This window comes from Diaporthe citri (genome assembly GCF_014595645.1).
Source record: "Diaporthe citri strain NFHF-8-4 chromosome Unknown scaffold_2, whole genome shotgun sequence".
Lineage (NCBI taxonomy): Eukaryota > Fungi > Ascomycota > Sordariomycetes > Diaporthales > Diaporthaceae > Diaporthe > Diaporthe citri.
This window is the reverse complement of record NW_025064847.1, coordinates 1-25,271: the sequence shown is the minus strand read 5'-3', so window position 1 is coordinate 25,271 and position 25,271 is coordinate 1. Positions and strand designations below refer to the sequence as shown.

The window sequence follows — 25,271 nt, the reverse complement described above, 5'->3', positions numbered from 1 at the left end:
TGTGTGTTTGTGCGCATGTTGCACAGCTGGATAGGGCTGGCGGTTTGCCCGGCCGGGCTGGGATGCGAACTTGCGAATGGCCTCGGTGCTGGGATGTAAGGCTGAGGCCTGGATATAATTTGAAGGGGGCGGGCGGACGGACAGCCTGGTCGGCGAGCACGGGTGCCATCGGAAGAGGCTGAGATGCCATCGTGTGATCACCATGACGGTACAATATATGCCTAGCCCGGGCTTACTTGGTTCCTGGATTCCGAATTCGTTCGCCTGCCCACTGGGAATTTGCTCGCTGTGTCACCAGATATATCCGGGCCCGGGACTTTGTTGGGCGACGGGACCCACATGGAAAGCTTTCCCCGGGTCGAGAGGCCGAGGGGCGAGCATGGTTTGACGGGCGTCATCAAGCGGGGCGACCCGTGACGCGAGGGCGGTGGTAAATATGGACCCCTCCCCTCATGGGACGATCGAGCTTACTGTACTGCGCGGGTTCTGTTTTCGGCGGCCGAGGTCTCGAGAACGCAGCCTGAGGAGACTTGGGCCCTGGACACGACCCAATCTGGGGCAGTGTTGGAATGGCGTCCAGGCGGACGGTACAGTAACATGCTCTCTGCCGCCGCCAGCCACTTAGCGAGACGCGGTAGACTGATACCGCCTGGGCATTTAGACACAATTAGAGATGGGCGAGATCTGCATGCGCTACCCGCGCTTCTGCCGCGTCCACTGCCACGTGCGGGCCGTTTTTTTGTCATCCAAAAGCTTGGCCTGACCGGATTCGAAACAAGGGTTGCCCTTTCTTCCCTTTCGCTGGGCTAGTAATGGGTAGGGCACAGCTTCCAAGGCTGCTAAGTAATAGGGTAGGTTGGATTGATTGTCATTGATGTAACAGGCTCAGGCTCAGGCCCAGGCCCAGGACCAGGAACAGGAATGAGGGGTTGGTGGTGTCGTGGCCCCCAAACCGAGACGTCAGGCAAACGGGGAAGTTGGTCGAAGCAGGTTTCCGGAGGCGTGCATGGCTGCGATGATGCCAGCGGGCCAAGATCGTCATTGTTGCTGCCTTGTTGGATTCGTTGATACCATCAAGAGATTCTGAGGTGTGTTCAAGATCTCACATGGTGGCCTGGGAATCCTTACGACCTCTCGCGACAGAGAATTTGGTCACGATTCGATTAAAGACCCAGCGGTTGCTGGCACCCAAAAGGGAAGTAGCGGGCTGCCCAGCCGGCGTGACGGTTTCAAACGGGCGGTCGGAGCCCTCGAAACGTTGAACGAATGGTAGTCGGACCACATTGTCGTCCTACAAGCCTTGCTGGAGCCGGCCACTCGGCTCAGGGAACGACACCCACGAGGGTCACACAGAAACGACGTGCCCAGAAGCTCAAAATGGGCTTCGAGAAGGCGCATGAAACAAAGCATGACGAGATGCAAGGAGGCGCGGAAGGCTTGATGGGAAAGCTTCCCAGACGTCGTGTGACGTCAAACCGCATGGCGCAGCAGCCTCTGCGTTGTTGACCTCGGGAGCAGCGGTGTCTTGTCAGCCAAGGGGTTCCGGCGGGAGCTCCTCGCCTGATAGCTTGGCTATCCAAACGCTGCAGTGGGCTGTGCCGTGCCGATGCATTCTCCCGTTTAATAGCAAAAAAGGTCGGTCTGAATAAGCATCACACGCGGTTGGGTTGTTTTGATTGATAGACATTTCCCGCGTATGCATGATATCTTGTCATTCTGCCCCTGGGAGGCTTATCCTTTGCGTTACCAGGTCTTCTGGCCAGTCGTTGAGGCTCGTGATGCTTTCATCTGGATATGATCCCAGTTGGACCCTCTTGGCCCCTCCTAATTTCTGAGGCTCACCGCTCACGGGCTCCTTCATCTGGAAATTTCCGAGCCGTTGGGCCAGGTGCGCGCATTCGGCACAGCATGCAGGTGCGGTGCAAAGCAGGGGGAAAGTGTTGCACCTGGGCAATGGGATTGTACCGAGAAATTGTGCTGCGTTTTGCAGAGGGATCTGTACTTGTGAATCCAGCGACGAGCACGAAAGTATGCTCTGACCACTTTTCTGTACGGTTGCTGTCGTCCGGACAGACTACCCCGAGCGCAGACAACAAGATCATTCCCGTGTACGTGATGTGGACAGCTGGCCAATTTTTTTTTTGTGGCGAGGTGAAAACCATGCCACCTTGTTAGCCATGTTTACCAGAAGGGGAGATATTGGGCCGGGAGCTGCCCCGCGATTCTGGGTCAGTATGGGGGTTGCTCATGCTGATGGATTTGTGGCAGGGTGGGCACGGTACATTCCACGGCAGGGGACTGGTGGTGGTGTGAGTTGTCTGGGATAGGGGGAGCAGGTGCTGTATCACTACTGCGGGATAAATTGTCGAGCCGCCTCTGTCGTAACATCATAGATGCGAAGGTGGGTGACAATACCGCGTCCTCTTGCGTGCGTGTAAGTGTGTGGCACCGACCTGGGCCAATTGGTTGACTGCAGTGCCGCAAATCCTGTCGCAATGCTGGTGTTTCCCCTTCTGACATGTGAGTGAGCGTACATAGATGGGTGGGATGAAGCAGGCGGGAGGGTGATGGCCAGAGCCGCAAAGCCTGCAGTAGGTCCGGCCAGGATCATTAAATCCCTCATAGCAGAAGGGATGATCGCGAGATTCCCAGATGCGCGGATCGGTAAGGTGAGTTGCACAGAGCTCTGTGTACTGTTCACGTTCCGGCCCAGGGCTCCCAGCGCTCAGCGCTCAGCGGAACAGTGAGCTGCGTGTCTGTGCTTGTTGGTGCAGGGCATCTGGTGCGGCGGGTGAGACGGGCATCTGATGCGGCTGGCCGTGTGGAACGGTCACATCGGATGCTCAGGACGCCATTCGCCCGGGGCCCCGCGGTTTACAGGACAGAGAGCCCCATGTGTCTTTCGATTGTGCTCCTCCGGCGGTGAATCAATGAATGACTGACAGCGTCCCGCAGCTATACACCCATACGGAGTAGCCACAATTAATAACCGACTGTGCCTGCGGTGGTACAGTAGCACCCGGAGGGTGTGGAGTCATGAAGCTTACTGCATAGCACAGGGCTCCAGGGCTAGCAGACGAACTGCTCCTGCAGGTGATATGTCGACATTCCCGGGGTTGCTATAATGTGCATTACACCACATTGCTCTACATTACATGCATGGGGGATCGTGCCTGTTGAATCGTGGGCGATGTTCGAGGGTCCTTGCCGATCCTGGGCCTGGAGAGACATGCATGTCTCGGAGGGCTGCTATTAGTTGCCCAGGAGGTCCGCCCGTGTCGATGGGGCCTTGAAGCTTGACTGACAGGACTGAGTCGTTGTCTCTGTGTGGGATAGTGTTCAGCAGATCCCTGTGCTATCTGGCCGTCTGGGCTGCTCCTGCTCGGTGGACGAACGCAAGCGTCTCGGGATTAGGCCGCGTTGTGAGACACTGCTTGCAGGAAAGGGGCGCCGCCGCTCTGGTACAGTTACTAGATGGATGGCACGCATCCGTAGACAACACCACTCCGCAGCGGTAAGGATGGCCCGGAGGTCACGACCTTATTGGCGTGGCCGTATTCAAGTGAGCGAGTGAATGACGGTGGGTACAGGTGTACCACACATCTCGCACGAGATAGCACATGCCTGCAATGAGGGGCTCGGTGTGCCTGTATTGCCTGTATGCACGTCGACTCGCCGGGCCATCTTCTGCTTTGAGGCTCGGTTAGGCAATCCGCGGATTGCAGATTCAAGATTGAATTGAACATTGCAGATTGACGCTGTTAGTCAGCAGGAGGCCTCGCTGCCCACACGTAGACGAGACGAGAGGTGGATAGACGTTGCCTCGATGCGTCTTGGGTCCTATTAGGACTGGATCGTCTGATCGCCAATGCTGTGTGGATGTCTGGGCATTTTCGGATGGGATATTGCTGTACGAATCGTTTCCAAGCCGAGCAGAGCCAGAGCAGTACACTGCTGCATCTGAATGGAGAAAAGCCTGGAAGACCAGGTACTGTAGGTACCACCGCAGCTAAGGGCCCTGCATTGCAGCAGCAGCAATGCAGCCAACAGTGCAGCAAGCAGCAACAGCGGTAGCCGGGGCCGTGAGGACTCTTCCAGCCCGCTCCGCTCCACGGTCAGATCAACCAAAACAGAATGGTCAGCAGAAAAGTTCAGCTGTGCAGGGGACTCTAGGTTTAATGAGATCAGGTAAGAATTTGCAGAAGAAATCGTCACCCACCAGCACCAAGTTAGATACTCTCGAGTAAAAGCGCGGGGCCGGCCTCGCAACGTACCGAGTACCTAGTGCTAACTAAACCACAGCACGGTAGCAGGGTAGCCACCACTCACCCGGTTTTCCGTTTTTCTCCTCCTTCCTCCAACGCCACCATGTACCGAAGTACCCAGGTGCCCTCCTTCCTATTTCACCCGCCCAAGTGCAAGACAGCAAACAGCAGTCAGTCAGACCGACGGCCGTTTCGGCTGGGGCAGTCTCACAGTTTTGACACAGCCTGACCGACGCTCCGTTGCTTGCCTGCTGTCGCTGTCGCCATTTGCTGTTACCCCGTCCGTCACCCCATTTGTAAGCACACCCAGGGTCTAAAACGCTTCCCTTGGCAGGCCAGCCAGGCCAGCCAGGCCAGCCAGGCCATGCCCTGCCCTGCCCTGCCCGTGCCGTGGCCAATGTTCCAGCACGTAGTCTTCCTTGGCTTTGGGGATTTGCCGGTACAGAGTCATCGTCGTGCTGGCCAGAGCTTGTTCTCTCTGATCTGATGATGACGATGATGATGGGTGCTGTCCTAGTCTGACGGAGGCCGAGGGCCCTCTGCACTGCCACCGATGATGCACAGGAGCCAAGAGGTGAGTCGTGTCTTTACATATCGGTCTTTACACAGTACCTTGGCACATTCAACAGCCGCGTCTTGCAGCGCCATAGCGGTTGGCCGGCCTGCTGTGCTGTTCTCTTCCACGGTCGACTGCCGGTTTCAGTCGAGTACCAAAGTGTCTAGCTTACTACGAGTTCGCTGTCCACCGTTTCCCTCCAGCTCCTCGGCAACTTCCCTCGTTGGTGCCGCCATGGATGCCTGGGCAGCAGTAGTGGTCAATTTTCAATTTTCGATTTTTTCCCCCTTCCACTCTGAAAAGGAACGTTGCGGCCAGGCCGTGGTGCTTTGTCAGCCAGGCGGTGCACTAACAGCGACTGACCAGCCGGGTGCCCTGGAGTGGTTAGTTTTAGCCCACTCAGCGTCATCAATTCCTTGGTCAGACATGTGCGCTCTGGGTTCGTATGTGTTTGTGTGTGTGTTCCGTTTACTGTTGCAGCACGGAAAAGGACCCGTTTCTGGGTCCAGTGCCCACTGCTTGCCGCTGCCGCCACTGCCACTGCCACTGTCACTGCCGCTTCCATGCCGCTTCCACTGCCGGCGCACCTGCCAGTGTCAGCGTTTTTGACCCCTTCTCTTTGCCGGTGCGCCTTGGACTCGACCACGCTCAGTCTTGGCCTGCTTTGATCCGTCACAATTCAGATACGGCACTCAGTCAGTAGAGGACCCGTGCCATGGTCTGCCAACCGGCCACGAGGGGGGCGTGACCATCAACTAGCCACCTGGGCCTTTTTTGATGTTCTGGTGCTCTGGTGCTGGCTGTATCTGTACTTTGCCCAAAGCTACGGCGAGGCAGGTGGAGCGCACCCCGGCTCCCCAGCGTTTCCTCAAAGTCGTTCCGTGCCGACTCGCAGCAGGACAGGACAGAAACAGAGGCAGAAACGGCAGACCGCCCTGTCCAGCCTGTCTGGCCCGTCCGCCTGTGTATCTTTGGCGCCCACGGGACGGGACACTGGATAACATCAGCTGTCCGAGGCCAGTTCCAGTCCCCCCAGCCTGGGTCTCCCCGGTCCTCAAACGCGCTCACTCACTCTTGTACTTCCGTCTCTGTACCCCCCCCGTCTCTCCTACTCCGTCTCTCCTACTCCGTCTTTCCGTCTGCCGCAGAACTCGACTGCCCCCTCCACCATAGCTCTGCCCTGCCTACCACCCTACCCGAGTCTAACGGTACCCCGTACACAGGCCTACCAGCCTGCTACCTGGTAGCCTGTTCCCGACCACTGCTCATTTCCAGATCCGCCGCCCACATTTTGTTGTCCGACTTAAAGACCACTACAATTCTCCCACTTCCCCCCTCCCCCCGTGGAAAACAAGACGCGTTTCTGCTTTGGCTTCTTCAAATACCCATTTGCTATTTTGTCTGTTTCTAGAGACTCCCCTGGGCTCTGCCCACCCCCAAGGCGCTTTCGCCGCCTCGCTCTTCTCCGTCGCCGCCTCTTTTCTCGTCTCTTCCCCTCCCCCTCTGTGTCTATTCTTGCTGGTGTGCCCCTACCCACCTGCACCAGCACCCGCACCTGCATCTGCATCTGGGCACGACTTTCCGCTTGCTTGCCTCCCTCTACGTCGCCTCCCAATACCTGATCTGATACTGGGCACGCCTACGCCGCGCCGCACCAGGGTCGCATACCTCGGGCAGCCAATAAACCCTGCTGCACCGGGCATACCATATCCATCATTTGCTGCACTCCCCCGTCGCCGCACTCCTCCTCTACGTCCTGTCGCCTCGCCTCGCCTCTCATCGGCTCCCGTATTGTAGTCTGCTACGGTAAACTACAATACTGTATCGTTCTGTACTGTATTGTACTACCACTCACCTGTGGTGTTCCGCCTTTTTTTATCCCGCCCTTTCCCACCGACGCAGCCCGTCGTCACCCTGCTTTCGCTGTCCGATCCCACAATGGCCAGTGCTTCCACATCACGGTCGACGACCATGTCGTCGAACTCTCAGCCCTCGTCCATCAGGTCCGTCGAGCTCAACAACAACAGCAGGGGCTCGCCCCAGCCAAATGCCCAGAATGGTCAAGCCGCTACTGCCGACCAAATACCGAAACAGCCCGAAAAAGCATCTGTCAAGGATCGCCTCACTCGCATGTTCTCGACAAAGGACGTCAGCAGGCTCGAGCTGAACGCCTCGCCCTCAAAGAAGCCTCTGCCCGCCGCGACCATTGCGGAGCAAGGCTCGACATCAGCTGCCTCGACTCCTCCCCTCAAGCCCACAATCCCGTCGCGGCAAGCATCCGTTACAGATAGGCTGGACAAGCCGGCAGAGAAGACCCCTGGTCCCAAGTCTGGAAAATCAACCAACGGAAACGGCCACCCCTCGCAGCGCTATGTCGTCAACCCCGAGGCACAGGGCGGCCACGAGCACCACCTCAGGTCGAGCAGGCGCCAGGAGAAGCTGACCGACATGTTCAAGGGTCTGCTCGGCAAACGTGCGGAACAAGTGCCCGACAGCGACCTGTCCCTGGTCTCGAACTGGGTAGACGCTCTGAAGCAGGAGAAGGATTCGATGGCTTCGGACAGGAAGGGCGGCCCCAAGGAGACGGTCACGCTCGTAGAAAAGTACGGAAAGTGCCAGGAGGTTGTTGGGCGCGGCGCCTTCGGCATAGTCAGAATATCGCACAAGAAGCTCGAAGGCCTGCCAGGCGAAAAGCTGTTCGCCGTCAAGGAATTCCGACGACGCCCGGAGGAGACAGAGAAGAAGTACAGCAAGCGGCTGACTGCTGAGTTCTGTATCTCCTCCTCTCTCCGACACCCCAACGTCATCCATACCCTGGACCTTCTCAAGGACGCCAAGGGGGACTATTGCGAGGTTATGGAGTTCTGCGCTGGTGGTGATTTGTACACTCTGGTGCTTGCCGCGGGAAAGCTCGAAGTGCAGGAGGCAGACTGCTTTTTCAAGCAGATGATGCGCGGCGTCGAGTACATGCACGAAATGGGGGTTGCGCACCGCGATCTGAAGCCTGAAAACCTGCTGCTCACGACAAATGGGGGCCTGAAAATTACCGATTTTGGCAACGGCGAGTGTTTCCGCATGGCGTGGGAGAACGACGCCCACATGGTGTCCGGGCTGTGTGGCTCAGCGCCATATATTGCGCCAGAGGAATACGTCGACAAGGAGTTCGACGCTAGAGCGGTGGACGTCTGGGCTTGCGGTGTTATCTACATGGCGATGCGGACGGGTAGGCATCTGTGGCGGGTTGCCAAGAAGGACGAGGACGAGTTCTATGCTCGATATCTCAAGGGGCGCCGAGACGAGGAGGGCTACGGCCCAATCGAGTCCCTGCACCGGGTAAGTTCTGCTCTCGATCGGGAAACCTCCGTGGACACTATCAGCTAACGTCGTGCCACCAGGCTCGGTGCCGAAACGTCATCTACTCAATATTGGATCCCAACCCGACAAGACGGATCACGGCTTCACAGGTGCTCAAATCAGAATGGGGCCGTGAGATAAAACTTTGCAAAGCCGGTGAGGAAGGCCTCTGAGAAGGGCGTCGTCGTTCCACCGGCCCCGAAGTCCGTGGGATGGCGGCAGCAACCTTGTTTCGGTGACACCATTGAGCGATCACGGCCAAGGGCGACAGGCCAGCATGTTCCCAGGGCCAACCGAAGCTCAAGTTATCTTCAAATTCATGAACTTCTCGTTACGCTTAAAGACAGCATCGGAGTCCGGACTTTTCCTGGTTATATCCCAAATGAAATTATTCATACTTCTATCACAATACCTCTTCTTTTTCTTTGTTTTTGTCTTCTTGTCTCATCATGGGAACCACGCAAGCGACTGCGCCGAGACGCGGAATACAGACATCATGACAAGATACAAAAAATTGCATATCAGAATCGGCTGTCCAAAGTTCCAAGAGTGGGCAGCGGGAAAGGACAGTTCCTCGGGGAAGGCCAGGGGGGAAACCAGCGGGATGAAGAAGGGCAACACGCGAGACCGCGGGCACATATGCCGGGTCACTTCACGAGGGTGCATTCGTTCACTCATCAACAAGACATGGGAGGGAGAAGGCTTCTGTGCACGGGAGTAAAGGAGTTCTGCGTTTATCCCACCACTGAGTTGGGGAGGACCAGGTGGCAACATGATGATTTCCGGGGGCAGGGCCATTGAGCCGCTGCGCAACCGGTGCGCAGCACACACTGAGAACGTGGGAAGAGAGGATGCAAGAGATGGAACCCCCCCCCCCCCCTTTGAGACTCGGTGTCAAGTCATTGGGGCGAGACGGCCCACGGTCTTGGCTCCCTCTTGGCACCTCAGCTTGGCTTTGCGGGAAGGATCGCTGGGGGCCGGGTGGTGTGGAGTCGATCAGCGAGGATGTGGGTTTGACGGCTTGGTGTAGTGGAAAGGGAGCCCCAAAAAAATGTCCGGGGTTTGGCACGACGATTTGATGGGAGCCAAGAAGCTGGGCCCTCTTGATAAATTTCAATCCTCCTAAGCTTCTCAACCAAGTTGGAGGGTATGCAGGGGGTTGGTGGGCGGAAGTTCTCCTATATCTATATCTATATCTATAGGTCTTTTCTTTTCCTTGTTCTTGGGGATGGGAATCGCCTTTGGATGTATAGATTCTGGTGGTGGGCCTGTGTGGAAAGTCTGAGGGGGTCGAGGCCACAGAACACAGACACACGTTCTCTCCGCTTGATAGCATGTCCATGTGCTGCACGCGCTTTGTCCCCCGTTGCGACGTGCTTGATCGGCTGTTGGCTAAATCGGCTCGTCCAAGGCCTCGTCCTACGTCCTCTTCCTTAGGTCGGAAAGATTGACCGAAGGTGTCCTCGGTCTGCCTCGGTCAGGTCTGTTCTCACCGGGCGAAACGAATTACATACGTTTCTGCCTGTGCATTTCTCTGAGGCCGACGCACTGTCCAGCTGGCCAGCCGTGATCTCTGAGGCACGGGCATGCGTCCCTCGCCCCCAACCACCCGGCTCCCCTTTTTCCCTTCTTTTCTCCCTTCCCTCCCCTTCCTGACGGCCCCAAAAGGACTGCAAGGTCCCCCCTCTTAACATTGATGACTGCTCGCTCAACCTCGCCCGGCTGCTTCACTGACGTTTGCGAGCCCGGGGGGCGCCCTTGGCCCCCAGCGGAGACGGACGCGTGCTGGCGGTGCCCGCTAGTGTTGCATGTTTGCTTGCTTGCTTGTTTGTTTGCGCTTGTTCCCAGTTGGGCGGGTTGACTGTGCTGCCTGTGTCCCTGCGCATTGGGTGGTGTTGCTGCGTGAGGGATGGCTTTCGGTCTGAGTGGGCTGAATAACCAACTGGGGTTTGGCCGGCTCGACTCGAGTGAGTGAGTGAGTGGGTGTGTGGCTGGAGGATGTGGCCGATTCGCTCCTGGCTATTTGAGGGTGGCGAGGGGATTCAAAGGGACTGACTGAGTGAGCTGAGGAGTACGATACTCTGAATATGCATGAGAAGATTGGCTGCGGTGAAGTAAGCACCCCCCCCGCCCCCCCCAGCTTCAGTGAGGGAGCAGCCGACAGTTGCTGGAGGGCTCAAGCGAGCGCGAACAACCAACGACGGGGGCGGCTGAAGCATCGCGGTGGCTCGATACCTACGTCGGCAACTCGGAGACCGTAAGGGAACAGATACTGGGCGACCCAGTAACTGGTGGCTCGGGACACTTGTGAGATCACGGGAATCGTGTTGAAAATGAGGGAATCATTCTTGTTCGCGCTTGGGAGAGAGGTGGTGTCAAAGCATTGATGTGCCGCAAGTTCATGACGTACACATCGAAACTTCCACTTGACTCTTGAGTCTTCTTTCCTTCTCCTAAACGCATCGGTTGCGTAGCGAGGACTTTCTTTCGTCTCGGAAGTTGGTAGGCTCTGTGGCGGTTGAAGTGGCACGGTCTTCCATCAAGAAAGACCACCTGCTTGACCAGCCCGTGCCTGATACCCGGCCCTGTGGACGCTTTCAATAAGAGTACGTGATTGTCTACCATCGAACGGGTGTCTCTCTGTGCTGAAAAAGGGGGGGGTGGTCGCCGCCTGGAGAAATCATGCGTATTACCCTTGCGGAGGGTGCCGGCGCCGGCCAGCAGTCTGTCTCTGACCATCATGGCTGGGACGTCTTCGGGACAGCAGCCCGTTCTCCTCCGAGGCTCCTCCCGAGTGGTCCTGTCAGATGTTCGATATCCTCTCTCGTTAGTGTAGTAGTGACTGTATCGAGCCCTGGCAATTTGTTGTTAGGTTGAGGCCCGGGGGGTGGGGCGGGGGGGGGGGGTCCACCACGACGCCACGACGAGCCTTCTCCTGGACGGAATGACGGACGTTGGAAACGTGGTGAACGACTGCTTGTTGAGACGGGCGCGGTGACTCCAACGGCTGGAAGACTGAGGTGGAGACAATAGTGACGAGTATGGGCTGGAGAATCTCCTGTCCATGACTGATTCAACCAACTGCAATCCACCTGTGTTTAGCCATAGCCATCTGCGAGTGCCTAGACCTGCCGTTCCGGACACCACATAGAGGTTGTGGGCGCCTCAAATCCACCTCAAGCCTTTACATCACACCGAGAGCCCTCTGGTTGTTCAAAGGAACCCTGGACAATCTCACATCAGTATGTTTGCCCCATCATCCTTCTAGCCGGACTGATCAGGCCCACTTTTGAGAAATATTGCACTCTGGCAGGTATCATTTGTTGCTAGCTACCCCAATGCTGGCGAGTCGATTACATCCACAATCCTCCGGGCGATTTCCACGATTATACCACCGTGCCCGGCCGTCCAACCCGCTCGAGTCTCGTGTTTTCGACTCGAGGCCGGGTCCCCAATGTATATATATATCCAAGGTTCAGGTCAATGTGACAGACGTGTATCGGCCCGCGCCGCCTCAGCTCTCCCCAGTGCCCTCCTCCTCGGCATTCTCAATCCGAGCCTCCTGGCTCCTGGCCCTCGAGTCCCGGATGGTCTGCGACACGAGGTCGGCGAACTTGTTGTTCCTGAACGCCCCCTGGAGCTTGTCTCTGCCACGGTCGCCGGCGCCTCCTCCGCCGGCCTCGCCGTCCCCGTGCTCCTCCCTGACGTCCAGCGCCCCGTCGTCGTGGAACCGGTCCTTGGACTTGAGGTGCCATGTCATGTACACGCTCGGCGCCTGCCCGCCCGCCTTCTTGATCCGCTCGATTTCCTCCTCGTACGCCCGGTCGTATACGTTGAAGTCAACCGCCGTCGGCGAGTCCGCTACTGATGTTGGCTCGCCCTCGCTTCCGCTCGCGAAGTTGTCGCGCCCACCCGTGCCGATGCCCAGCAGGGCTGGCGCCCCCGGCGAGGCTTGAGCGTTTCGCTCCCCGTGGCTCCTGCCAGACTCTTCCTCCGTCGGGGGCTGGTCTGTGCTGTCCCCTCTGTTGGGCTCGTTGCTGGGGTGAACGGGCAGGCCGAATGGGCCGGCAATGTTTCCGCCCCTATTCTGGAGGACCTGCTTTCGTTGTTCCAGGAGCCGCGTGGCGTGTTCCTCGTTGTCCCGCTTGAGAGCCTCGAACTCCTGCTCGTCCATGGAAGGTTTCGGCCTGTGTCGGGTCCAGCGCGGAACGTGTCTGTTGTTGTTTGGGTCCGCGTCCTCAGGGAAGAGGCTGGTCCTCGGGCTGTTGGTGCGAGACCGGGACGAGAGGAGGGATTTGAAGTTTGAGATGGCCTTCATCACGCATAGTAGATGGCCCATCTGCCGTGTGAAAGCGTGACTGACCTCAAGCTCGTTTGGGGCGTCGATAAGTTCGGAGCAGTTTTCTTCAGCGTCCAGAAGTGGATCGGTGCCGTCCCTTGTGACCCATGGATGTTCCTGTGGCATTGATTAGACATGTCTTGCATGAGTTTGTGTAGGACTTCGATCGACTCACCCTAATGTCAGGCATCGTGATCCTCTGCTCCGGATCCTTCTCCATTAACCTCGTGATCAGATCCCTGAAATTCTCGTTCTCATCCTCAGGCATCGTTGGCGTTTCCGTCTTGATGGCTTCATATATCTCCAGTACACCTGCCCGATTGAACGGTATATGGCCGTACCTCAGACAGAATAGCGACACGCCCATGCTCCAAACGTCCGCCGCCGTCCCACTTACATCTCCATGCTTGGCGACGCACAATTCCGGGGGCAGGAAGGCGGGCGACCCGGCAGACTTGGCCGTGCGCATCTGCTCGGGCTTTTCAAACATCTCACTGACGCCAAAGTCGACGATCTTCAACACGTCGTCCTCGGTCAGGAGTAGGTTGTCCGGCTTGATGTCCCGATGCACGACCCCTTGGGCGTGCAGGTACTCGATACCAAGAATCAGGTCGCGGAACCAGTACCGACACGTCTCCTCGCTGTACGGTTTGGCAGCCTCGTCGAGCCCGACCTTCATGACGACGCCCTTCTTGCACATCTCCAGGACCATGTAGAGCGAGTCCTCGTCCGGGTCGTCGAGCACCTCGATCAGCGAGACGAGGTTGGGGTGGTTGAGTTTCTTCATGATGGCGATCTCCTCTCTGATGAGGAATAGGGAGTCGTTGTCCTCGGACTTTTTGTGGTCGCGCAGCTGGTACGACACGGTGGGGTCCATGCCCGGCCCAGAACCCGAGTCTGCTGCTGTCCGAGGGCGTGGTGGGAAGCGGCCTGGCCCTCGCCTGGGACCTCGACGGAGGATGTTGGACTGGGCGCGTTTGCGCAGACGAGTCTTTGAGAACTCCTTGATGGCCTGTTGCGGGCTGTGTATAAGTCTTGGGCTTGAACTATCCTCCCGGAATCACGAACTGTTTTGTCAACATACGTATTCATTGCCGAACTGGTCCACGGCGAGGTGGACCGCGCCGTAGGACCCGCGGCCTATTTCCTCCTTGATGGTGTACTGGTTGATGACATGGTGCGACCGGCCGTCCGAGTCGTCGCTTGTGTATTCGGACCGGGCATTGAGGGTCTCCTGTGGATGGGGTTGTGGCGCATGTTAGTGAAGCTCGACGGAATTTGGTCACCGAGTATGACGGCTGGAGGGGCGGCGCACGCACCTTGACCACACGATGCTGACTAGGGGTTCTTTTGTGGTGTCTCATTGGGCTCTGAAACTGTTGGACAGCAGGTGCAGATCTGGAGAATTGGCGAGTGGGCGACGGTTAGTCGGGCGAGACAGCAGGACGGGAGAGAGAGAGAGGAGAGAGATGTTGCAGTGACAGTATAGACAGGCCGTCCTGCGCGACTGAATAAGTATTAAAGCTGGTTCTCACCGAGGATGAGGGGCCATAGAGGGCCGGGCGTGGTCTGCGCCCTCGCCTCTGCCGTCGCCAGTTGGCTGCGCGGACGGTAGAGTCGATGCGCTGCCATGAAACTCTACCTTGATGCCGGGCGAGAACAGGCTCGGCGCCGAGGGATCTTCGGTGGCCATGCCCACTTGTACTGCCCTTGAACCTTGGAGCTGATCTTGATCTTGATCCAGATTCTGTGTCTGGTCCAGATCTCGGTCCAGCGTCTCCACGGCGTCTCGCGGGGCGCCAGGTGGAGGGGCACTCTGGCTCGAGACCAGCGCTGGCGCCGACGCGGCTGGACGTGGGGGTGATATAGCCTCCATCGAATGAATATAGCAGATCTGGGTGCTGGATGCTGGGCGATGAGGACCCCGGCGGGGGAGGGAAACTCTAAAAGCCTGGCAGATGGATCCCTACACCCTGGAAGCCTGGAGCATGGAGAAATGTTTCGTTTGCTGTGGCTGCAAGTCAGTCAGTCGGCCAGGCCTTGTTGCGCCGTCCGTTGTCCGTTGTCCGTTGTCCGTTGTTCTGTCGTCTGTCGCGTTTCCTTCTCAGGGGCAAAGAAGGCGCTGGTGAGGGCAGTAAGAAGGGGAGAAGAGTGCAACGGAGAAGACAAGAGGGCTCAGTCGGTCTTTGAATATGTTTTTGTGTCATTTGTTTTCTCTCGCGTCCCCGTAAGGCAAGCAAACATTTACCAATCCAGCCCAGCTCAGCTCTTCTCAGCCTCACTGATCATTTCCACCTTGCGCATGTGAGGACGAGTCAGAGGGCTAGGATCGATGGATTGGGGGGGAATATGGGGTGGTGGGCAGGGGGTGTTCGTCCTCCTCGCCCTGCTTGCATGCGACCCTTGCCCCTCGGTCCTCCCCCCACTGCGCCCCTCTCCCCTGCCCATCAAGTCACTGGGCTGTGTACCTGGGTAGTGCTGTGGAAGAGAAAGCGAGCTCTGGCACATGCCCTGCCCCAAGCTGCATTGCTGCATGTAGCTTAGGTTACCCGGGCCAGGCTGCGCAGGCCACATGCTGCGCACTCTTGTACAGTGGGCCCAGTTCCATCCTCGACGACACCGTCGCCAACGGACAGACCGACAAATTGAGTGACAGACTGACCGGCCGGCCAGACCACAACATCACCGCCACAAACGAGCCCTCCAGCTCGTGATGTAGCCTGCCCGCCATGACGGTCTACTCTTTTTACATCTTTGACCGCCACAGTAAGCCTCTCGGACAGCCTCGCTCCTCTGCCCTTCGCCGTCTCCATCCAACGGCTTTCCTTCTCTGCCAGTAATACTGACCACCACCACTACCACCAGCGGAATGTGTCTTCACCAAGAATTGGCTCCCGCCCTCCCAGCAGGCTGCCCTGCCAGCCTCGGCCTCGGCAGCAGCAGCAGTCGCAGCCACATCGACCTCTGACACGCGGCCCTCCACCGCCGTCAACGGCGTGCCCACGACAGCACCACCGGCAGTAGCACCAGCACCCGCGACGGCGGCAGCGGCAAAGACCAAGAGCACCCGTGCCCAGAACGACGCCAAGCTCATCTTCGGCACCGTCTTCAGCCTGCGCAACATGGTCCGCAAGCTGGGCGGCGACGACGACGCCTTCATCTCCTACCGCACCGGCCAGTACCGCATGCACTACTACGAGACCCCGACCAACCTGCGCTTCGTCCTGCTGACCGACACCGCCACCATGAGCATGCGCAACGTCCTGCACCAGATATATATCAACCTCTGGGTCGAGTACGGTATGTTTGTTGTCCATGGGCGCTGCTACGGGAGAACATAGCGGGGAGGAGTGGGTGAGAAAGATGGAGAAGAAGGGATGTGGCTGACACGGATAAACCTGCAGTGGTCAAGAACCCCCTCGCCCCCGTCGAGCACAAGGGCGGCGCCGGCATCACCAACGAGTTGTTTGAGATTGGTCTCGACCAGTTCATCAGGGGCCTCCAATGAGCAGCCCGATCGACCCAGCCACCAGGCCGACACACCCAGTCATGGCTATGGCAGAGATACCAAGGTGGTGGTAATGAAACGCGCCGACACCAGATAACCTGGCGGCGCGTTGAAAAGGGTTCCGGGACAAGCTTTCGATCTGGACTACGGCACGGCACCCAAAGTGTACGAGGGCGGGCCAAGGCCCAGAGTCGGTGCTGTTGTCGTTCAGGCTACCCAGCCGTGTCATGAACACTCGAAGTGTCATACTGTCGCACGTGCCAGCTTCTTTATAAGTTTAGGTGGAACTTTGTCAAGCATACTGGGCCAGCGACTAAACCGAAGGATCAACGCATCCTCCCACCGAGCAGGTATAGCGTCCGAGGAGTTCAAACCAGGAGAACGGCGGGCGATTGGTGACAGGCTGTACCACAGACCTGCCCCAACTGCTGCAAAGGGGGGAGGGGACCAAAAACGGATAGGCGCGCAGACGATGATCCCCAGAGACATGTATAGACGGCCACATACAGCAATAAGCCACCGCAATCCCGGGTACTGAGGCTCTAGATACTGCTCTAGAAGAGATAGATCATAATGATACACATGTGGATTCGAGAGCAGGACCTGGATTACCCCACGTTTTATCCACATTTATTCATACCATCGTAACACACATGAGAAACGACTACAAGAGTATATACGGTTCGCTTGCTCTTGCTGGCTCGTTTTTACAACAATGGGGTATATCGCCATCTCCACATAGTCCCATGTATGGTAGTAGTAGTGTTTCTCATAAAAGGCCGGATCACAACCAACAGCCTCGCCAGCCAGCCTCTCCAAAAATAACGAAAGTGTGCATCGCACCACACCTACCGGCCTAGGACGCCGCCTTCTTCTCAGTCGCCCTAGCCCACGCGCTCTCAAACGAGGACGAGCCCTGCGACGGCTCCACAAGCACAAGGCTCCCCTCTACGTCGCCATCGCCCAGCCCTAGGACCCTTGACTGCCGCACGCTCGACCCGGCAGCCGTGGTCGTGCCGGTGGTGAGCGTCCCGCTCACCGACGAAGACGACGGAGGCGGCATCTCGTCGCGCACCTCGTTCTCCCAGTTGCTCGAGTAGACCAGCGCCGCGAAGCCCTCGAGGTCCCGCACCGCCTCCATGGCCTGCAGGTACTCGTTGGGCGAGGGGGCGCCGGCCCCGATGGCGTGCGCCTGCCGCGTCAGCACCGAGAGGCACTTGGGCAGCAGGACCTTGTTCTCGGAGCGCTGCCGCTGGCGCAGCTGCTCCGGGCCGACGATCGCGACGCCGCTGGCGTCTATTGTGGGTGGTGGTGATGTCGTTGGCGCTGCTGGCTCTGAGTGCTGCGGGGGTGCAAGATCGAAGGCGCCCTGCGCCAGCTTCGTGTCCAGCAGCGTGCCGAAGCCCGCGTCCAGGATCTGCGTCAGCACGTGAGTGAAGGCCGGCGCCTCGATCAGGTCCGACGTCTCGTCTAGTAACCGCCGCAGCGAGGCGGTGGACGTGGGTGATGATGGTTCTTCTTGTTCCTGTTCTTTCGGTGGTGACTGGCCCTCGCCCTCCACCTCGTTTTGGGCCCGCGTCGCCGACGCAGCGCTGTCGTCCAGGATGCCCGACTCCCTGAGCACGTACTCCTCCATGTCGGGCGGGGGCAGCAGGAAGGATAGCCACTTGGTCGGGGCGCCGCCACCCCCGGTGGTAGTGGTGGTCCCTGGCGCCGCCGGGTCCGAGAAGGCGGCCGAGCCCTCGACCAGGCGGCGCACTTGGCCCGTCATGGCGGCGAAGGTCTCGAGGGAGAGCTGGTCGCGGGGGCTTGTTTGACCAAAGACCTGTCGCACGGCGGCCTCGACGCGCTGGGCCACGTCCAGCCAGCCCTTGTTGAGTAGCCACCAGCTGAAGGTAAGGTACTTGCGGTTGACTTCGAAGTCGTCGCCGTAGGCCTGGGCCGAGTTGTCGTCGTCATTGTTCTCGAGGCTGATGGTTGCCGAGTTGGAGCCGGTCGCGAGGGACACGACGCTGGAGAGGTAGCTGCGGCGGCCCAGCAGGTTGAGCTGGACCCGGGTGAGCATGGTGAGGAGGCCGAGGGTGTAGATCAGGGTGTAAGCCCGTGTTGTGGCTTCAGACGGTTTGTTAGCTTGTGCGGTCTCATATGGTGGATGTTCCGGTGGCAGGGCAGCACCACTTACAGCTGATCGTCACATCACCCCATAGCTGCCGCTTCGTCCTCCTGGGCTTGTCTGGCTGTGGTGGCTGGTCGCCCTCTGTCTGGCTGGCCGGTGGCACGGTGATCTGGCTGGCGTGGATGCCACTCTCGCTCGCGGAGACGATGCTGCGGCCGTCCTCGTCGGTCATGCCTGTTGTCTCGGGGAGGCTCATGGAGTCGCCGCTCCCGCTCTTGACCGACTTGGAGCCATTGCCGCCCTTCATCTGTTGGATCTCGAGGGTGATCTTCTCCACGTCCATGGACTCGAGTATTCGCGTGGTCGCTGTCGGCAGTAGGGCCAGCACGGTGTAGGTGCAGTCTTCCTGGTTCTGTTGGAAGCGCCGCCGCAGACTGGGAGCAGTGGAAGACGATTTGTTAGCATGATGAAGACGACACGTGGGGACACGGGGGATGAAGCGAGGACAGGACGCACTTCTCCTTGGCTATGCGATCACCGCTCATCCGCTCGCGGGCATCGTTCAGCTTGTTGAGGACATATTGGGTGGCGACGTAGCCGGCGCCCACAACGCCCACGCCGATGGCAATGGGGGTCCTATTGCGACGGAACCACCGCCGCGTTGCAGCGAACATGACTGAGCTGTCTGCTGGTCTGCCTGCCTGCCTCGTGTGTCTGTCTGTATATCTGTCTGTCTCTCTCGTCGGTCACTCCACTGCTGGAGATGTCCAGAAGCAGACGGGTAAAAGGCGGGGGGAATTGGTCGTCTGTCTGGGTCGGCCCGAGGGAAGGGAATTGCGATTTGCAGCCTCAGACAGGCAGCCAGGAGGTGGAGAGGAACAAGAGGACCAGCTGCCCTACATGGAGCATGAAGGCACACGACACAGGGGAAAAGAGCCTGCAGTACGTGCGTGGTATGCCGTGTCACAAGCAAAGTGGACGACTTCGCAGTCGTGCCCTGTCCACGCCCAACCTTTCCCCGGAATTGCCTGCACCTGCAGCTCGTCTTTCCAACTTTACCTTGGGCCTCGGCTCCGGAGCAGAGTCGCTAATTCGCAGGCGGGAGGCACGGACCTGGACTCGCTAGCTTGTTAGCGCCTCGGGACCTAGTCCCTGCTGTTCCCCGTTACGTACCACTGACCGGCGGAAGAGTCTACGTACGTACTGCTAGTCCAGTGAAACACTTGCTTACATACGCACCCGCGCTGCATAACACCGACACCTAACCCGCCGCCCGTACACAACACATTGAGGAAGCTAATAGGGCCCTGATTGGACAAACTATGTTCCCAAAGCAGGCAGACAGGCTTCATCTCTTGCGCATACTGTACTGTATAGGGAAACTCTCATTTTAAATGCTTGCTGGCCCCACATTGACCTACAGCTCTCGTTTGTCTCCCGGGCCTGAAGCCATGAGACAAACCCCGGCCCCGAGGCCAGTTCTTGTATCAGTTACACTGCTTGACATGTATTTATACTATATGGATTCGCACTATATCTGAACCTCGTTGGTGCCAGGCCTGTCTCCATCCTTTGGGCTTCCCTGGATCATGACAGTTGTTTAGAAGGTCCAAGGTGCTTTCTTTTTAGACGCTGCGGCATTGAGTGAAAAACGTAATGTTTCTTAGACATCATACTTTCAAAATCCTGGCGGTTACATGGCTTCTCGCCAGGTGTGCCATCGCCACGGGTGGGCTCAACGGACTTCCTGTTCTCAATGGTCCCATCACTCCACCGTACTTCAACACCATACCGGGCATGAAGTCCAGGGTTGGGGAATTTTGTCCATCCTGGCCTCTGGCATACACACGATGATCTGGAACGCATCCGTCTCGGCGTACAGAACGATACGGAGCCGTGGAAGTCTGCCTTTGTCAACTTCACCACTGATAGATTCTCAAGCAGTGAGGTGAGAGGAAAAGGCCTTCTCCCTTGGAGTGTCGCCCTCCTAATTATACTATACTGATTATACTCCATACATCCAGTATCAGATTAAAGGTCCGCACCCCGTCCTGTGTCGGGGTGCGTGCAGCAACTATACCAGCTTTTCCTATGACGCCCGTGCTGCCTGGCAGAATGCCCTCATGTGGTACATCACGCGGCATCAGAGCCACTGGGACCGCGCCACCACCTTCCTGGACGCGTGGGGCAGCAACTTGACCGACATCATCGGCACGGATACTGCGCTTCTTGTCAGCCTTGATGGGGACCTCCTCGTCAACGCTGCCGAGATTATGCGATGGGAGGGCGGCTGGGATGACGGTAGCTTTTCCAACCAGCTTTATTGGCTGTTTGCGAGGCAGTCTATCATAATAGGACATGCCAACTACGGGCTGGCAACAATCAAGGGCCTTTTGTCTTTTGCGGTGTACCTTGACGATGTGTCTATGGTGAGTATGCCACTGACGACAGCCGGGATGTTACTGTTAGTAGGTCGCTTCACCAAACAAATCTTGTGTCTCCAAACAGTACTACTATGCCCTCGCAGCGTACCAACACGACCCCTGCGCCGGGCTCCCCGGCAACTATGACCAGACTACCGGTCAAGGATCCGAGACGGGCCGCGATCAGGGCCACGCCGTGGCCAGCTTGGGCTGGGCGGCCGAGGCTGCCCGCGTGATGCAATCCCAAGGCTGGGAGGATTCCTACACAATCATAGATACTCTCCTGCTCAAGGGCGGCGAGTATGCAGCAAAATATAACCTCGGATACGACGTCCTGTATGACCGCAGTTTCTACCGCTGCGAGGCGATGCTCGTCAAGGGGCCTTGGGCACAGCCGTCGGCGATCAAACGCGGTATCGTCGGGAGGCCCAAGGTCTGGGACGTAAGTTAAGACATCTAATACACCCGGAGAAGCGAATTTTCAGGAGGGTGGAGGAACCTCACTCTTTCCTGGATGTTTTTCCAAGCTGACGCGACCTGTCAAACTAGATCCTTTACTATCAGTACAACGTCAAGAGAGGCCTAGACACCCCCTATATAGCGCAAGCAAAGGCCGGTTCCGACGCCGCAGGTGGAGAACAACACCGTGAGTGAAAATGAGATCTTCTCATCTCCGACCTCAACCTCCTTTTATCATGCTTCATGTGTACGGACAGAGTTCACGTGTAGCTGGATCGGCTTCAGCGTCGACAACTGACCACCCTGGCTGGGGTGACCTGATCTGGTCGTATCCAGGACAGGGCAGTTTTCTGAACAACAATGACCGCACTATATGGAGCGGAGGGTCCATTGGACCAAACGGTACAGGAAATATGAATGCGTAGTGGATAGCCAACGCCGTTAATTGTTCTGCATATGTGTACTGAGGTTCTCCATAATTCTTGATCAGCGACTCTCCTGCTCCCTCGCTCGCTCAACCAAACTCCTTCATTACAATTGTCCCACACAAAAAGATTCAAAAGACATGCATAAGCATAATATAATTCACCTATCTGGCATCTCATGACATTGTGAACGGAAGTTAGGCAACGTTGCCTCAGGGTGATCTACCTACCAGGGGGGAGGGGGGTTTCTGACTGGGTCACGCAATGCACTCATATTTTGACATTCAATCGAAATTTCATAATTCTAGCAAAATGCTAGTAAAAGGCTATTGCAATCCTATCAAAAAGAAATTATATCGAGGCTTTAAATCATATCCATATTAACTTTATGTTAATATTAACTTTATGTTAATATTAACTTTATGTTAATTAATTTAGCTAATGTTACCATAAATTTATGTTAAAAGCTCTGGTTTAAACCTTATTAACTTTAATAACTTGGGCTTGAGCTGCATATTTAAGAGGGCGTATGTGATGGGCTTGGGCTATTGCCCAAGCCTTATATAGTGTGGCTAGATAATCCAAGGGAGCTTGGATTATTACATACCTTTTGGCTTAGTTAAAAGGTTGCTGCTTTGCAGCTTATGAAAGAAGGCGCTAGCTAGCCTACAGCCCCTTTAGGGCTAGCTTATAATAAATAATTTAAGCTTTAGAGTTAAGGGTTTAAGTTATGTTTGCTATAATTGCAAGCACCCCTTTTATAAAGAAGATCTTTGGCTTAAAAAGGCAATATTATGGGTAAGCCTTAAAGGTAGTTATATTATTATATATAAGGAGGGAGCTTTAAAGGAAGGGGCTATATAATGAGCTTGGGCTATTGCCTAAGCCTTATATAATGTGGCTAAATAATCCAAGGGAGCTTAAATTATTACGTACCTTTTGGCTTAGTTAAAAGATTGCTGCTTTATAGCTTATAAAAAAAGGTGCTAGCTAGCTTACAACCCTTTTAAGGCCAGCTTATAATAAGTAATTTAAGCTTTAAGGTTAAGGGTTTAAGTTATGTTTACTATAAATGCAAGCACCCCTTTTATAAAGAAGATTCTTAGCTTAAAAAGGCAATATTATAGGTAAGCCTTGGGGGTAATTATACCACTATATTAAGGGGGGTTTTGGGGGAAGGGGCTATGTAATGGGCTTGGGCTAAAAGCCTAAGCCTTATATAATATGGCTAGATAATTCAAGGGAGCTTAAATTATTATATACCTTTTAGCTTAATTAAAAGGTTGCTATTTTATAGCTTATAAAAGAAGGCGCTAGCTAGCTTATAGCCCCTTTAAGGCTAATTTATAATAAATAATTTAAGCTTTAAGGTTAAGGGTTTAAGTTATATTTGCCGTAAATATAAGCACTTCTTTTATAAAAAAAATCCTTGGCTTAAAAAGGCAATATTGCAAGTAAGCCTTAGGGGTAATTATACCACTATATTAAGGGGGGTTTTAGGGGAAGGGGCTATGTAATAGGCTTGGGCTAAAAGCCCAAGCCTTATATAATGTGGCTAAATAATTCAAGGGAGCTTGGATTATTACGTACCTTTTAGCGCAAATGGTTACTGCTTTGCAACTTATGGGAGAAGGCGCTAGCCAGCCTGCAGCCCCTTTGGGGCCAGCCTATAACAGCGTAAATTATTAAGAATGGGCTTTCCAGCCTTAATCTTTGCCTTAATTTTATTGATTTAAGCGGAGGATTGGTTGGGATAAAGGTAGGCTTGAATGCCATATCCTTTCTTGTTATAATTATAATATGTTTACATAAAACCCTAACTTTCCACTTGGGAGTAAGAGGTGCTAAAGCCATCTTATCCTCTTTATATAAAGCCCTGGCTTGCATAGCCCCCATGAGTTAATGGTTATTACATTTAGCTATTTTAACTTAAAAGGATATAAGTAAGCTTGTTTGCTAGGTTTTATTTTTAATTCATGGCTTTAATTTACAATTAATATTTAATACCCTATTAAGCATTATTATTGGAATATAATTTGCACTCTTTATATATAACTATAAGGTTTATATATAAAAGCTTATTAAGCCCCATTTTCCTCTTCTTTAAAGGAAGAGCAATGCAAAATTTAAACTTTATTTCTTTACTTAACCACATTATTTCTATATATATATAACATGGTTTATTAATAAGTAGCTAATATTAATAAATAATTAATTTTTCTAACTTTACTTAACTTTAACTAGCTTTAATACTTATTTAATATAAAAGAATTAATAAAAGTTAATATTAATTAATATTAATTATTTTTAACTTTTTATTTTTAATTAATTTTATTAATTTAAAATAGTTAAAAATAATATAATATAAGTTTAAAATAAGTAACTTTTAATAAAAAACCTATATTTTATATTAAATAATGCTAATTATATTATTAAAAACATAATTTACTATAAATTATTAAAATAAATATATTTATATTAATTATTATTAATTAAATTAAATTTATTATAATTATAATTAAAATTTAATTAATTAAACTTTTCTTTATTTTTTTAAAGGTTTTTATATTATATTTAATTTTATTATAATTATTATATTATTATTTAATTAATTTATTGTAAACCGCCTCTTTATTATGGGTTGGCCTTAAGCGTCTGCTGAAAGGTACCTAAAAGGAGTTATGAATTGCAATATCTAAGAAGTAAGTTAGGCCCTAAAAGGGCCCAACTCTAGATCTATCTTTTAAGTGTGTGCCCCATTACGTGAAAGGGTTGGGTGCAGTGTGGGCCTAACACGGGCATGCATTATGGCTTGAGCAATAGCCCAAGCCCATCATACTCTTTAATATTATTACTTATTTTATTAGCTAGCTACTTTTCCTTTTATTTCTCTTAAATAAAAGCTTAAGAGTCCTTAATTATAAATATTTCTTTAAGCTATACTTAAATTTTTTTAACCCTTTAATATTTAATAAATGCTATATTAATATTTTTAAAAGTATAAATTTAATTTTTTAAAATAATAAGTTTATATATTAAAAACAAGCCACCTAAATAATAAAGAATAAGTTTTACTAAACCCTCTTAAGAATAACTTAAGGAAAAGCTTTAATGCAATAAAGAGAAAAAAATAAAAATAAAAGGAAATTAAAAAAAGGGAAAAGATAAATATTTTAAAAATTCTTAAAAATAAGAAAAGCTTAATTAAAGTATTAAATATATAAAAAAAGAGAAGAATTAATTTCTTAAAAAAATATTTAAAATAAGTATAAAAGTTAGCTTTTTATAGCTAGCTGGAATTTAATGCAATATTATTTCTTATATAATTCTTTATATTTATTAATATACCTTTTTTTAAATACTTTATAATAAGTATTATAAAAATTATTAAAATAAAACTTTGTTATTTTTAATTAAGCCTTTAAATTTTAAAATTTACCTTATTATAATCTTAATTATTATTATTATCTTTAATTCCTTACTTATTTATTTTATTATAGCTTTTATTTTTTTATAAAAGCTTTAAATATTTTTAAAATTTATTTAGTAATATATTTATTAATTATATTTTTTTAATTATTAAAGTTTATTTTAATAATTAATATTAATATAGTTATTAAAAATTTAAATATCTTTATAAAATAAAAAGTAAATTTATTCTTTCTTTTAATTATTATATTAAGTATAATATTTTAGCTTTGCTAATTTTTGCTTTTATTTTTTATAAAGCTTTTACTTTTACTTTTACTTTTTATAATACTTTTACTTTTAATATTTATATTTTATATTTAATTATTTAATTAGCTTATTTATAAGCTTTTTAAAT

At 53.2% G+C, this 25,271-nt stretch overlaps 5 protein-coding genes across 5 annotated transcripts; 3 read left to right on the top strand and 2 right to left on the bottom strand.

Moving 5' to 3' along the window:
• Nucleotides 1-6,759: 6,759 nt before the first annotated feature.
• On the top strand, nt 6,760-8,348 carry INS49_005688 (uncharacterized protein; the record flags this gene model as incomplete). The annotated part of the gene is made up of 2 exons (XM_043166466.1): nt 6,760-8,154; nt 8,217-8,348. 2 exons carry the CDS (start codon nt 6,760-6,762, stop codon nt 8,346-8,348), a joined length of 1,527 nt encoding a protein of 508 aa, XP_043027610.1.
• A 3,341-nt stretch (nt 8,349-11,689) lies between these two features.
• Nucleotides 11,690-14,390, bottom strand: INS49_005687 (uncharacterized protein; the record flags this gene model as incomplete). The annotated part of the gene is made up of 5 exons (XM_043166465.1): nt 11,690-12,631; nt 12,690-13,526; nt 13,599-13,748; nt 13,834-13,912; nt 14,050-14,390. 5 exons carry the CDS (start codon nt 14,388-14,390, stop codon nt 11,690-11,692), a joined length of 2,349 nt encoding a protein of 782 aa, XP_043027609.1.
• An 853-nt stretch (nt 14,391-15,243) lies between these two features.
• Nucleotides 15,244-16,022, top strand: INS49_005686 (uncharacterized protein; the record flags this gene model as incomplete). The annotated part of the gene is made up of 3 exons (XM_043166464.1): nt 15,244-15,280; nt 15,380-15,814; nt 15,919-16,022. The coding sequence occupies 3 exons, from the start codon at nt 15,244-15,246 to the stop codon at nt 16,020-16,022; spliced, it is 576 nt and encodes a 191-aa protein (XP_043027608.1).
• Nucleotides 16,023-16,878: 856 nt separating this feature from the next.
• INS49_005685 (uncharacterized protein) lies at nt 16,879-18,812 on the bottom strand (the record flags this gene model as incomplete). The annotated part of the gene is made up of 3 exons (XM_043166463.1): nt 16,879-18,134; nt 18,205-18,572; nt 18,655-18,812. 3 exons carry the CDS (start codon nt 18,810-18,812, stop codon nt 16,879-16,881), a joined length of 1,782 nt encoding a protein of 593 aa, XP_043027607.1.
• A 1,123-nt stretch (nt 18,813-19,935) lies between these two features.
• On the top strand, nt 19,936-21,215 carry INS49_005684 (uncharacterized protein; the record flags this gene model as incomplete). The annotated part of the gene is made up of 5 exons (XM_043166462.1): nt 19,936-19,947; nt 20,021-20,086; nt 20,253-20,567; nt 20,647-21,003; nt 21,111-21,215. The coding sequence occupies 5 exons, from the start codon at nt 19,936-19,938 to the stop codon at nt 21,213-21,215; spliced, it is 855 nt and encodes a 284-aa protein (XP_043027606.1).
• Nucleotides 21,216-25,271: the final 4,056 nt, after the last annotated feature.